This window comes from Orcinus orca, chromosome 3, assembly GCF_937001465.1.
Source record: "Orcinus orca chromosome 3, mOrcOrc1.1, whole genome shotgun sequence".
In the NCBI taxonomy this organism is placed as follows: domain Eukaryota; kingdom Metazoa; phylum Chordata; class Mammalia; order Artiodactyla; family Delphinidae; genus Orcinus; species Orcinus orca.
The window spans coordinates 129,759,307-129,773,930 of record NC_064561.1 but is presented as its reverse complement, the minus strand read 5'-3'; the positions used below and the strand labels follow the sequence as shown (position 1 = coordinate 129,773,930).

Sequence of the window (14,624 nt, the reverse complement as noted above, 5' to 3'; positions counted from 1 at the left end):
TTACTTGAGTGGCCCTCTATGAATAGACATTTAGGTATGTCTCCCCACTGCCACACATACACTCTGCCCCTATTAGTAATACACTGGTGAACCTCTCCATCCTTACACACTTACCCACTTATCTGCTAGAACAAATTCCAGAATGTGAAATTGCTGAGTCAGAGGTTAGTACATTTAAACTTTTGTTGCAAAAGTGCCCTCCAGAAAGATTATATCAACTGTATTCCTGCTAGTAATGCTCTAGAGGCTCCTCTGACCCACATCTCACTAACATTTTATGTCTGAAAAATTACTGACTTGTGTCTTAGATACCAGTATTTAAACTTTTTTATCACATCACGTATTTATTGGAACTTCATAGTCCTTTTGTGAAATACTCTTTGCCATTTTTTTGTTTTGTTTTTTTGTGGTATGTGGGCCTCTCACCGTTGTGGCCTCTCCCGTTGCGGAGCACAGGCTCCGGACGCACAGGCTCAGCGGCCACAGCTCACGGGCCCAGCCGCTCTGCGGCATGTGGGATCCTCCCAGACTGGGGCACGAACCCGTGTCCCCTGCATTGGCAGGTGGACTCTCAACCACTGTGCCACCAGGGAAGCCCCCCCTTTGCCATTTTTAATTGGGGTGATCTGCTTTCCGATTTCGAAGTATTTGCTTCGTATATAGTTTGATTTATTTATTGTTTTCTTTTATGGCTTCTCTATGGTATCGTAAACCTTTCTTAATGCAATCAATGCTTATTCATTTTTACTGTGTCCTTGATGTGGAAGTGCTGAGGTTACAAAGACAAATCATGTTTCCACCCCCAAAGAGCTCATATTCAAAGGGAGAAACTGATACCTAAACAACTTTGACAATGGGACTAATGCCATATTTACATTATGTATAGAAAGTACTGTAACTAACTTCTCTGAGAAGGAATAAAGTCTGCTGAAGGCCTGGAGAGTTTAGGAGAGGCTTCACTGAGAGGTAACCAGTACATATTCTCCAGAGAGTAGGGGAGGTACATGAGTACAGCTATAAGGGGAACATGACGGAAATCTGGAAGCATTAATGTGCTTAATTTTTTAAAGAATTGCAAATGGTGGACACTGAGACTGGAAAGGTAGGAGACTAGATTAGTAGAGAATTTAATGGAGTGCTCAGACCAGTTTTATAATGGGATGTAACCTGCTCAGAGCCGTGCTTTATGAAAAAGTTCTCTGGGGTCTACTTGCCACGTGGACTGGCATGGGGAGAGATGAGAGGCAGCAGGACAGATAGTTACCTGTCTGTGTGAATGGAATGTGAGAAGTATTTTAATGTCATAAATTTCCTGTCACTGGACTCCTCAGGCCCTTCTACTGACCATAATAGTTTTGAGAACTTTAAGACTTCGTTATTTTAATTCCCTATATTTTTGTCATAAGATGACATTTTTAGCTTCAAAATATAACATCAGGAGTGTTATTTTTGAAAGAGAAAATGCCCCACTAAACATATTTCTTTGTTTCTCATTAATAGGCTGCTGCTGATGAATACAATAGACTGAAACAAGTTAAGGGAGTAAGTATCCCAGATTGTAAGATTCTTTTAGGAAGAACTTATCTATTATGTGCTTTTCATTTAACCTTTAGAATGACTCTGAATACCTTGTCACACATGCACTGATTATAGACAAAAGGCCCTATAATTGCAAGATGAAAACTGTAAGAAGTTGGAACCTTAATTTCAGTTGTTTGCAACTACAACCAGCACTGATGCCAAAAAAAAAAAAAATTGTTTTTTCAGTTTGAAGTATACATACAGAAAAATACACAGATCATAAGTATACAACTTGGTAAATTTTCACAGAGCAACCACACACCTTTGTACCTGGCATCCCGATAAAGAAATACATGTCGTAGTACCCCTTGTATGCTCATCCAATTTTTACACTCACCCCAGAGGTAACCACCATCCTAAGTTCTAACATCATGTATTAGTATTGTGTATTTTGAACTTTATATAAATGGAATCATACAGTATGTAATTTGTGTGTGATTTCTTTTGCTCAGTATTGTTTGTGAGAATCATTCAGATGGTGGCATGAAGCAGTGGTTCATTTTTAAGTGTGTATACACACAGGCACACATTTGCTAGGTATATACATAGTCATGAAATTGCAAGGTCATTGAGCAAGTGGGGATCCTGCCTTGGGTAGGGACTGTCAACAGCATCCCTGGTTTGTGCCACTTTACATTCCTAACAAGCAGTGTAGATTCCTGTTGCTTCATATCCTTGCCAGCACTTGGCATCATCAGTCTTCTTTTTTTTTTCTCCTTTGGCCACACAGCGTGGCTTGTGGGATCTTAGTTCCCCAGCAAGGGATCGAACCTGGGCCCTCAGCAATAAAAGCACAGAGTCCCAACCACCCACTGGACTGCCAGGGAATTTTCCCAGCATCATCAGTCTTTATTGCCTTAAAACATTTTTGGTTTTTAAAAGACTTTATATTAATTTTTAAAATTCCAGAATCATTAATTTTTTTTTTGGCTGTGCTGCGCAGCTTGTGGGATCTTAGTTCCCAGACCAGGGATCAAACCCGGGCCCATGGCAGTGAAAGTGCTGAGTCTTTTTTTTTTTTTTTTTAACATCTTTATTGGGGTATAATTGCTTTACAATGGTGTGTTAGTTTCTGCTTTATAACAAAGGAAAGTGCTGAGTCCTAACCACTGGACCACCAGGGAATTCCCAGAACGTCATGAATTTAAATTCAAGAGTTTAAAAACGTACATAGTACAATTTCCTGTCTCACTCCCTATTTACCCCGTTTCTTTATTCTAAGTAACCCCATATCACCAGTTTCTTGTTTTACTGATTTTTATTTTTTTTTAAATCATGTTTTAACAAAAAAAGGCCGATAAATTTTCTTGGTCACTTTACAAATCATTAGAAATGAGTGTATCCTTTGTAAAACTCAGGTTAGAAGATATGATTGAGAAAAGAAAATCAGCTGCTCATGTGGTTAGAGATAACTGCCAGGTGCCTTATGCATGTTACTTCATTTAACACTCCCTGCAATTCTATATGACTAATGCTCCCTTTTTGTTGTTGTTCACCTCTGCCTTCCCAGCAGCTAAAACATAACTCGTTTTTAGTTTGTTAAATTTACGTGATTCTTTTTTCTTTCCTCCTTTTTTAGTCTGCAGATTACAAAAGTAAGAGGAATTATTGCAAGCAGTTGAAGAGCAAATTGTCACACATTAAGAAGATGGTTGGAGATTATGATCGACGGAAAACATAGACAGCAGATGCCACATTGTTAGGTTAAGAAGTATCTGACTGACATCTCTGCAATGTTATCAGGAGTCAAAATGACTTTGGACTCTAACCTGGGAGGCCAAATCTTTGTGATCATTACAGAGTTTTGGTAGTTTTAATATCATCAGTATTGAATGATATCATCAGTATATCATCATCATTTTATAAATAGCTTTTGATAATCGACTGGGCTAAACACTCCAAGTAAGGACTTTATGCTTTAAACATTGGTTCTTGTATTAAGAACTTTTGTTTGAGGTTTTTAAAGCTTTAAGGAAGGTCCTGGAGTACACTGTGCTGTGAACTTTCACACCCTAGGCAATCAGGTGTTAATACCTAAGTATGCTCATTGGGTCTTATAGGGGATAGTTTAATTCTCCCAGAATTCTCCCTTCAGATAACTGTTACTTATAATCATTTATTTTCAGATAAGGAAACTGGGGCCCTGCAATAAAGTCTCTGAAGTGAAACTGCTTGTTGCCTAGCTTGCAGTTTTGGTTAAGTCTGTTTTATGACTCCTTTGATAAAGTCCCTGGCCTTTTCCTATTTTAACTACTACGGATACTGAGTGCTACCAGCCTCCCTATTGATTTTTTTCTGTGTATAAATGCTTAAGAGCTTTTTATTTCATGTTATCCTGGTAATAAAGATCATGTAAAAGTAACAAATGTGTGAAATTTGAAGATTGTAAATATATGTTTACCTTTTAAAAATCAAAGTTTAAACCTACTGGTTAGAATTTTGTTGCGTATTTTTAAATGCTTTTTATCTTTTATGGTTTACATGCTTTTTTTAAACCAACTAGCCTTTTCCATTATATCAAAGTATCCAATTACAATTATAATTCAATTGTGACTTGAATTGTATCTTATGGGAATATTCAAGTTTTGTACATATTTTATAATTATTAAAACTGGTGTTTTCTTTCCATAATGTACCTTTTTGATGTCATTAGTGCTGTTAATACTAAGCTATGGAAAACTACACTCAGAAGTTGTATCTGTTACTGTTTTAAACTGTTTTGGGTGCTGTGCTGGTTGGTAGCTTCCTAAATCCTTTGGCTAGCAGAAGGCTGATTTGTCTGGAAATGGAATCCAATATCATAAAACACCAAATTATTTCAAATGGTGCCCTTAAATCTCAGCTTTTTTTTGAATTCAGTTTTTTTCTGGTAAAGTAAAATTAGCTGATAATACTGGATATGTAGCTAACCAAGTTGATTGTGATTATCCCCTCAGTTTGGAACTCTCATTTAAGTATATTGTTTTTAATACATAAGTCTGAATCATTTTCCAAAGATAAAAATAAGGTTTCCATTATAACTCTGATACAGTTCTTCAAGTTGAAAAAATTCTTAATTTTCTATGTGCTGTTCATATTACAAAAGGTAATAAATAGTTTATGTTTTTCATGTCTTTTGGATTCATACCAAGTGGTAAGGACTCTCTTGAGCAACTTAATTGATTTTTATATGTCTTAAAATTTAAACTGAAGTCAGCACACTTAGTTTATGAAGGCAAGTTTGCCAGTGTTGTGACTGAACAAAACTATTCAGCTAAATGCAGAAAGTCAAATAGCATGAGTTTGTGCTGTAAAATTGTGCCATAAAATTGAACTTTGAAAGTTAAAAAAATCATTTTTCAAATGTACTTACATACATTTGATCTCTGAGCCAGGATCGGGGTGGTTCTTTTGGTGGTGGGGGGTGGCTTTTTTTTTTTTTTTTTTTGTCTGTGCCATGCGGCTTGTGGGATCTTAGTTTCCTGACCAGGGATCGAACCCATGCCCCCTGCAGTGGAAGCGTGGAGTCCTAGCCACTGGACTGCCAGGGAATTCCCCTGGGGGGTTGGCATTAACCATCGGGACATAACTTTGAAAAACTACTCAGGCAGTTTTCTAGTCTGGAAAATAGAGATTTAGATTAGATTTAAGAGGTCTCTTCCATCTCTGACCTCCTGTGGTTGTGTTTGCATTCTGCTTTCTGCTATTAACCATTGTTCCAAAGATTTTGTTGAAAAAGCATGTGGTTCGGGATTTCCGTGGTGGTGCAGTGGTTAAGAATCCTGCCAATGCAGGGGACACGGATTTGATCCCTGGTCCAGGAAGATACCACATGCCGCGGAGCAACAAAGCCCGTGCGCCACAACTACTGAGCCTGCGCTCTAGAGTCCATGAGCCACAACTACTGAGTCCAAGTGCCACAACTACTGAAGCCCATGCACCTAGAGCCTGTGCTCCGTGACAAGAGAAGCCACTGCAATGAGAAACCCATGTACTGCAAAGAAGAGTAGCCCCTGCTCGCCGCAACTAGAGAAAGCCTGCATGCAGCAACGAAGACGCAATGCAGCCAAATAAATTAATAAATTAAATAAATAAAATAAATATGGCCAGTTATACCTACTTTCCAAAGCCAAATGGTGAAAACAAGTTTTTAAAAGCAAACTGGGTTTTAAAAGTACATGTATCATCCCAATCCCATATGTTTGGTGTGTGCTGGGTACAGCTTTATGGTGTAAATTCTTTTTAGTTTTAGGCAGATAATTCCCTTATGTTTGGCATTGTGATAACTCATAGATAATGAACAAATGCTTGAACAGATAGTATAGAGTTTACATATCAAGTTAAAGATTATCAGATACTCTTATAAGCAATTCTGGAGGGTTTTAATGAGGCTCGAATGATTGAGGTTCCATCTAAAGGTATTGCAATAGGCAAGCTCATCTCTCCCAGTCTGAGAAGTTGTACGCTTTGAATTTCGGCTTGATTCCACTGGCTGAGCTGTTTGTGAATTTCCTAACTCTGGATTGTGTCCAGCCACCCATGGGCAGAGAACAGATTGTTCCATTCTTTATAGTTGTTGCTTAGTTTTACAAATTGAAACGTTTGACTAGGTTATATCATTTCTTTATTCTACCACTTTGTAAGCAATTAAAATATTGTGTCGGTCATAATAATGGCAAAAGATCACCATGGATTTACGCATTTTTGTTTTGTTTTGCCTTAGTACCATTCCTACTTGACTCAAGATCTGAGACATATACTCAGAGGAGAGTAAACTTTACAGTTGGGAAAAGCTTGAATGATTCGGCCTCCAGTCCACAGATATGCTTTAATTTAAATTCATTGGGGAGTCCTCTGTCCTTTTCCTGTTTTTCCACAAAGTCTTCCCAGACAGGTGGATAGTAAACATAAATGAGAAACTTGGGGCTTGGGGTTGTAGCTGTTTGTTCTATAGGTGTGAGTCCTGTCTTGGAACAGAATGGCTAATCAGAACAGAAGGAAAGAAAAGTGGGTTTCTGGAAGGAAGGGAGGGAGGAAGAGGGGATACTAGGAAGGAAGTAAAAGGAAAAAGGGTGGAGTTTGTGTGTGAGTCCTGTAAAGGAGTCAAAGATGTAGGGGAGGCAAAGATGGAAGCCAACTGGCACTGGGAATCAGCAATGCTAATTTCCCCTCCTCACCTTGGAAAGACAACATCAGAACTAAACAGTGAGACCTTGTCTTCTGGGGAGAAATAAAAGGACCTGGTTATGGAGTTGCGAAGATGTGATGTGCAAGCCCTGTAGGGTAGGTGGAAATAATCCCATCTTATAGATCAGACTTGGGTTGTGACTTGCTTCAGGTCACCCAGCTAGTGTGGCAGAGCCTGATTTTTAATTCAGGTCTGTTCTTTCCACTACTGTGCAGGATGGCTTCTGTTTATGTTTTTGAGGGGGAAGAATACATGGAAAGATTTTAGTACCAACAAAACAATATAGGCAACAGAGGGGAAGCGTGCGATGATCGGCAACCAGAGAGGTTCCAGCAGTTCCTTTCTCCTTTTCCTGGGCATAATCCTTTTCTGAGGCTCTGCGGTGCCTTGCCTCTCCATTTCTCAGGTATGGGAAATGCTAGTAATTCTGTGTGTATTAGCAGATATCTCAAACAACTTGTTCAAAATTGAACTGATCTTACCAACCCCCCACCCTCTCAGTAATTGCAACTCCAGCCTCTCAGCTGCTCAGCAACAAACTTTGGAGTCACTGATTTTTTTTTCATAACAAACATCCAGTCTATTGACAAGATTGAGAATCCAGCCGTTTTTCACTAGCTGCACTGCCATACTATGCTAGTCCAAGCCATCATCATCCCTTCAAAGTTCTGACAGTGCTTCGAGACCCGCACTTCTGATTTCAGTTGCCACCACTCATCCCCTGCTTGCCCATACCGTCGCTCAAACACACCAATGTGCTTCCACCCCAGGGGCCTTTGTACTTGCAGCTCCCTTTCCCTGGAGAAATCTTTCCCTAAGTATCAGCACGGTTAACTCCCTCCCTCATTCTGGTCATGGTTCGACTGTCTTCTTGGCATGCGGGATCTTATTTCCCCTACCAGGGGTCGAACCTGTGAACCCTGCAGTGAAAGTCTTAACCACCGGACCACCAGGGAAGTCCCCTGACCACCTATTTTAAACCACACACTTTCCCCCTTCCATGCTTAATTTTTCTCTATGGCACAATCACCATTTGATACAGTATGTTTTTCTTCATAACTGTCATGAGGGCAAGGATTTTTGTCAGTTTTTCATTTCTATTTCCTCAGTGCTTAGAAATGTACCAGGCCCCAAATAGGTGCTCAATAAATATTTGTGTCATTTAGCAGGAGCAGCAGAGCAGTCCGGGAAAACCGCTGCACAGCAAGCTGGCTCAGCTGAGGCTACTGATGTGGTCAGAGTCCTTCAAGCTAACCTTTTGTAAATAATAAAATCAATTCTCAGATGCCGGATGGACGGCTACCAGGCCTCCAACTTTTCAAGAGCGAATGGCCACCACTCTTCCCGCCTCCTTGCGAAGAGCTGGAAGGAAGCAGGACGTCCCTCCCCGCGAAGTCAACAAGGTTGCTCCGGCCTGCGAGCGCCGCGCTCCGGCCACCACCGCTCCCAGCAGCCGGAACGTTTGCGCGTCGCCACCGTGCGCGGCGGAAGGACTTCGGCGGCGCCCTCAGAGCAAATTGTGCAGAGCTTCCGGCAGAGCGGCCCTCAGCAGGACAGGTGAGGCCGCGGTAAAGGTTTGCATGGAGCCGAGGCGTGGATCCGAGGCCTGGGAAGTGTGGCAGCGGGAGGGGCTGCGCGGCTGGAAGCGGGGATTGAATGGCCCAGAACCGCCTCGCAGGGAATGAGGATGTGTGGGAGGGGGAGGAGGGCAAATTCCGTCTAGGGAGCTGCATAGAAGCATCTGGGGCAGCAGTGTGGAGAGTGGCTCTCCTGCCCTAAGGCAGGGCGCGAGTTTGGGGACTTGTGGTCCTGGGTTCTAGTTCGTCACCAGCCTCCAGCTGTGTGGCCTCAATAGAGTTACCAGCCTCTGACCCTTGAGTTCCACACCTGAAAAGCAGGACAGTTATCACCCTTTCCTGTCGCACAGCGCTTGGCAGGGTTAGGTGTGAGGGAAAGCTTCATAAATTGCGATGTGTGGTGCAGATCTCATTTGTTTACGTGTAGCTTTCTGAGCTCATGTGAAGGAATCATACCACCAGGCTTCCCCAGGGGGAAGTGGCTTTCCTGGGGTTGGATTCCCAGCGATATTTGTAAGAAGATGGAATATTGGGCAGTCATAGGCAGTTGGAGATGCTGACCTAAGAGGTTACCAAGTACATTTTCCTCCAGGTTGCATAAATCCCTTCTCTATTAACTGCATGCATTGTAAACATCCAGCTTCCCTTTGAACATCTGCAGTTATGGGGATCTTAATATCTCTGTCCTATCCCTGTAGTTTCCCATTGCAGACAGTTCGAATTAAGAAGTCCTTGTATGCAGTGAGCCAGAGGTGGTCCTGCTTGCAGCTTCTGCTCATATAGTTCTCACTTTGTTTCTGAACTTTCAGAGAATTAAAAGTAATAAAATAAAAATAAAATACAGTTTAAATATTGATGTGATGGATGTCAGTAGCCACCTCTTTAAGAATTTAAGCTTTTGATTTTTGACATTCATGATAAATACAAAAACACCTCCATGGAAGATCAAAATGTTCAATTTAGTCACTGTATGCTGTGTTACTACACTCATCATTAAACCTACAAGGCACCAACATGGTGTGTTGAAATAGCACTGATGTCAGAATTAATGCACTTCTTGTTATTTCAGGATACTAAAGTGGATCACCTGATATCCTGAAACAAATGAATCTCTTCCAGTGCCAGGGAGTGGCTTGTTAATTCAGTGAGAGACACACAGAACTTTAGCAAATAATATCTGATTGTAGCAGGTGCCAGAGAAAGCGGTGATGCCATAAAAGCAGTCTTAAACTTGTCAATAGGTTTTAATTCCAGAAGTCCATTTATAAAAATCAATATATATTTAGATTTTTAAGTATATTTTTCTATAGGAAAAATGAAATAAATGAGGTTGAGGTCTTGGTTATTGTCCTCATCACAAAAATTAATCTTTGCCCCTGCCAATGATGGGATTTGTTTTGTCCTTAATGTCTTGGCACTTAGGATTCCTTTGATCTTTCATCTATGGTAGAAGGAAGTTGAAAGTGAGAATGTAGAATGGGGAGGGAGATTCCATTGGGGAGGATGGAGGTGTGGATGTGACGGGGGTGTTTATTACTTGGTTATGGTTAATAGAGTACTCCCAACACCAATTTTATTCCTGATTATTGTTTTTTCAAATCCTATGATTTTTTTTCTAAAATAACATGTGAAATCCAGACAAAACAAAATGCAAATGTTTTAAATTTTTAACTTTGAAATAATTTTAGATTTACAGAAAAGTTGCAAAAACAGAAAAGTACAGAGTTTCCATATAGCCTCCCTCTTGAGACAGCCTGAGCTAATGTATAAAGTTCCTTTCCAAATGCTTACTAAAATTATTTAAATAATAATGAAATTATTAAATAATTAAATAAAATTTAAAATAAATTAGTTGAGATCAAAATCAAGGTGGGGTATCCCTGATTATTAAAGAAATACATGTTCATATTGAAAATATGAAAATACAGAAAAGAATAAAGAAGCAAAAAACCAATCATCCTTAATCGTAACATCCATCAAAACCATTTGTCCTATTTATTGAATTACTAAATATTTCCTTTTTCTTTTAATAGTTGGGGTTATAGTGTAGGTTTAATATTGTATTTTTTTAAAAAATTATGAGCCATAAGCATTTATCATTTATGAATAATAATAAATTTCATTTAAAAACTTGATTATGAGAAAATTCACACAAACCCAAAGGTAGAAGGATAGTACAGTGAATCGCCATGTATTCAGCACTCAGCTATAATAAGCAGCAGTTGTGGCTCATGTTTCATCTACACCTGTACCCACTTCTCATAATTCTATGGTTCTGTCCTATGACACATCTTTAATACATTTTTGGTTTTTTTTAAATTGTAAAGAGATGCTTATTTGTGGTGGTGCCAAATTTGTGCATAATTATTCGTATTCTTTCTTGGAGATGGGAAAAGAGTTCCATGAAGATTTCAAAGTATTTTTCATTCAGCTACAATTATTGAATAAATTGCAAAAAATAAGATGATTTTGCATTCTGAGTTTTTTTTTTTACTTTGTATGTTTACTTCCCGCTCTTTACTTTTCAGATTTAATTGTATGCATTTGGTGACAAACATCTTTAATCAATTCACAATCTAATGATTTTTTTTTTACAGAATACTGAATAATACAATACAGTAAGAAAAAAATGGATGAAGAGCCTGAAAGAACTAAGCGATGGGAAGGAGGCTATGAAAGAACATGGTAAGTAGGGCATTATTACTTTCCCTTCCCTTTTAGATGTTGTTTTGGGTTTTGTTTTTGTTTTTACAACTTTTTTGAAGTATATTTTACACATGTTAACATTCACCTGTTTCTTATGTATAATTCAATGATTTTTAGAAAATTTACTGGATTGTGCAATCATCAACATAAATCAGTTTTAGAACATTTTTACCACCCCAGTAATATCCCTCATGTCCATTTACAATTAATTCCATGTCCACCTCCAGTCCTAGGCAACTACTGTGTGCTTTCTGTTTCTCTAGATTTGCCCTTTCTGGACATTTCATGTAAATGTAATCATATAATATGTGGTCAGTTGTGTCTGACTTCTTTAACTGAACATACTGTTTTCAAGTTCATCCATGTTGTTGCATGAATCAGTAATTCATTCCTTTTTATTGCTGAATAGTATTCTGTTAATATGTTTATGCCATGTTTTTATTCATCCTTTCACCATTTGATGGACATTTAGATTGTTTATAATTTTTGGCTGTTATGAATAATGCAGCTGTGAACATTCAGGTGCAAATCTTCGTGTGGACATATGTTTTCATTTCTCTTGGGTTGATAAAATTTTAGCTTATCTTTTCAAACAAGTAATTATTGCTTACAGGGAGATTCTTAAAGAAGATGAATCAGGATCACTTAAAGCTACAATAGAAGACATTCTCTTCAAAGCAAAGAGAAAAAGGTAGGTAAACTTTGTGTGTGTTACAAAAGGTAAAATATATTCCTTTAGGTGTTTCTGTCCACTTATGGCCACTCCTTGGTACTTCATTTGAGCTGTGTTTCAGGGAAACTGACTTGTAGCCTTCTAAATAGGGGGAAGGAGCCAGCAACCTAGAGTCTCATCAGGGAAATTGATCTTCAGGGACTGTTCAAAATGCCCATAATTATATGCATCCATAAGTTAATAATTTATTTCACTAAAAAAATGCAGGTTAGTTGAAAAGTTGTAATGATTTTTCAGGTAGTAGATGGTATTCCATTAAAATGTTTGCATAATTTTAACAGGGTATTTGAGCACCATGGACAAGTTCGACTTGGAATGGTATGTTATTCTTTTTTCCTTTTCTGGTACAGGACTAGTTTGAGTTAGAGAAACATTCTGGCTTAATAGAATAAACAACAGTAAAACAAACTTTTTAAGGGAATATATTAAAAATATATGTGTAGGATATGTGAATACTAAATGACATTTTTAGTTCTTGATTAAAAATGTATTTGAAAATTGTTCTTATTTGTGTGTTTTGTTTTGGGGGATTTTTTTTGGTAGATGCGCCATCTTTATGTGGTAGTAGATGGATCAAGAACAATGGAAGACCAGGATTTAAAGCCAAATAGACTGACATGTACTTTAAAGGTATACTAAAATTATTCTCATTTATACTACATGTGAGGAAGGATGCTGAATTCTGTAAAAGAAATGGTTTTAAAGAAAGCAATTTTTTTTTTGAGCTAATACAAACTATAGCTAAGTAGAAGTGCTACCCTATCATTTACAGAAATGGTATACCAAAATAGCTAATTATTTATGCCCTTAATTCCACTCCGTGTTAGGATCTTGCTTTGTCAGTTATCCCTTTCTTTATTGAATCTTCATTCTCCTTTGACTTACTTGAATCAATCTCCTCAGCTTATAAACACATTCAGATTATTCCTAATTTATTAAAACCCGTGCTCAATTTTGCTTATTCTCCTGTTTGTCTTTATTGGATCTTTTCCTTGTTTAGATTGTTTCTGTCTTATATGTCCAAATGGTTCCATCTTTTAAGGCCTAGCTCAAACCTATCTCATCACTTACCGTTTCAAATTCAGGTTTATTTAATATTTTAATTTTTATTTATTTAATATTTCAAAATTTATTATTTTTATTTATTTAATATTTTTACTTCTGAACATTTTTTGAAAATCTATAAACTTAAAAATCATTAGAGGGCTTCCCTGGTGGCACAGTGGTTGAGAGTCCACCTGCCGATGCAGGGGACACGGGTTCGTGCCCTGGTCCGGGAGGATCCCACATGCCGCAGAGCGGCTGGGCCCATAAGCCATGGCCGCTGAGCCAGCATGTCCGGAGCCTGTGCTCCGCAACGAGAGAGGCCACGACAGTGAGAGGCCCACATAACGCAAAAAAAAAAAAAAAAAAAAAAAAAAAAAAAAAAAAAATCATTAGAAACAATGCTTCATAAATAGATTTCACAGGGACTTCCCTGGTGGTGCAGTGGTTAAGAATCCACCTGCCAATGCAGGGGACACAGGTTCAGTCCCTGGGCCAGGAAGATCCCACATGCTGTGGAGCAACAAAATTTGTGTGCCACAACTACTGAAGCCTGCACTCTAGAGCCTGCGAGCCACAACTACTGAAGCCCGCGTGCCACAACTACTGAAGCCCACGTGCCTAGAGCCTGTGCTCCACAACAAGAGAAGCCACCACAATGAGAAGCCTGTGCACCGCAACAAAGAGTAGCCCCTGCTCGCTGCAACTAGAGAAACCCCACGTGCAGCAATGAAGACCCAACGCAGCCAAAAACAAATAAATTAATTTAAAAAAAAAAGATTGCACAAAACCTGTTTTCTGTGGTTGTTGTTTTGCCCTTATCTAGTATTTCCTTTTTGTTTTCTTTGAACAGTTGTTGGAATACTTCGTAGAGGAATATTTTGATCAAAATCCTATTAGTCAGGTATGTAGATAAGTGATATAATTCAGAATTAGCATCCTGATATTATTGCCAAATATAATTTATTTTTTAAAACATTGTACATATATTCTATTGGTGATTAAGTGATTCAGATCGTGTATAAGTTTCTGGGACACTTAGCAATGAAAAGCAAGATAACTCTAGAAGTTAATGTACAGTGAACACATAGCTCAGTTTATATCAGAAGTTTCTCATGTTACTTATTCCTTTTGTAATTAGTCATTTATTTTAGTTACGTACATTCTTATCAAGAAGAAATAATTTGTTAAATTAATAATCATTTTTGTTTTTATTTTGAGATTGGAATAATTGTAACAAAGAGTAAAAGAGCTGAAAAACTGACTGAACTCTCAGGTATGCATAAAATTACCTTTATAGCACTCAAGGACTTGGCTTTATTTACCCAACCTTGTAACACTGTTTGTAAGGTTGCCTAATAAGTAAAATGAAACCTTTCTGCAGGCTCTTTAGGTAAAACACTTAAAAAACCCTCTATTAAACTCTTGGTCTCTAAAATGACCTGTTTTTTTGTTTTGTTTTGTTTTGTTGCCCACGCGGCATGAGGGATCTTAGTTCCCCAACCAGGGATCAAACCCGTGTCCCCTGCAATGGAAGCGCAGAGTCTTAACCACTGGACTGCCAGGGAAGTCCCTAAAATGACCTGTTTTAAATTCAATTCTGTTTTTTCATTTTTTTTTTTTAAATTGAGTTCTGCACAGTCGTGAATAGTATTATAATGAATGTAAATGTGTTTATTCTTATCCTGAAAGCATTAAGATAAAATTATTTTAACCATTCAGAATTAATCTTAAAATTAATTTTTTAAAGGTAAACCTCTAAAGAACAAAGAGTATAAAAATTGAATTGTAGTCGTTAGTGATTAGATTTTCTGCT

General features: G+C 38.3%; 2 protein-coding genes across 12 annotated transcripts in view; both read left to right on the top strand.

The window, feature by feature from the left end:
• The window catches only part of OCLN (occludin), a 48,275-nt gene extending 43,568 nt beyond the window's left edge, over positions 1 to 4,707 (top strand). For all 4 annotated transcript variants that reach the window (XM_004270784.4, XM_033429959.1, XM_004270783.3 and 1 more), the window contains 2 exons: positions 1,501 to 1,542; positions 3,161 to 4,707. In XM_004270784.4, coding sequence (XP_004270832.1) covers positions 1,501 to 1,542; positions 3,161 to 3,262 — 144 coding nt within the window. In that variant the 3' untranslated portion in view covers positions 3,263 to 4,707. The remainder of the gene's footprint in view (positions 1 to 1,500; positions 1,543 to 3,160) is intronic.
• Positions 4,708 to 8,240: 3,533 nt separating this feature from the next.
• LOC101290040 (general transcription factor IIH subunit 2) overlaps positions 8,241 to 14,624 on the top strand; it is a 66,266-nt gene continuing 59,882 nt past the window's right edge. For 2 of the 8 annotated variants that reach the window (XM_033429965.2, XM_033429964.2), the window contains exons 1-6: positions 8,321 to 11,010; positions 11,645 to 11,722; positions 12,046 to 12,082; positions 12,308 to 12,394; positions 13,662 to 13,712; positions 14,030 to 14,084. In XM_033429965.2, coding sequence (XP_033285856.1) covers positions 10,955 to 11,010; positions 11,645 to 11,722; positions 12,046 to 12,082; positions 12,308 to 12,394; positions 13,662 to 13,712; positions 14,030 to 14,084 — 364 coding nt within the window. In that variant the 5' untranslated portion in view covers positions 8,321 to 10,954. The other 6 variants (XM_033429962.2, XM_049707683.1, XM_033429961.2 and 3 more) reach the window with 5 other exon arrangements.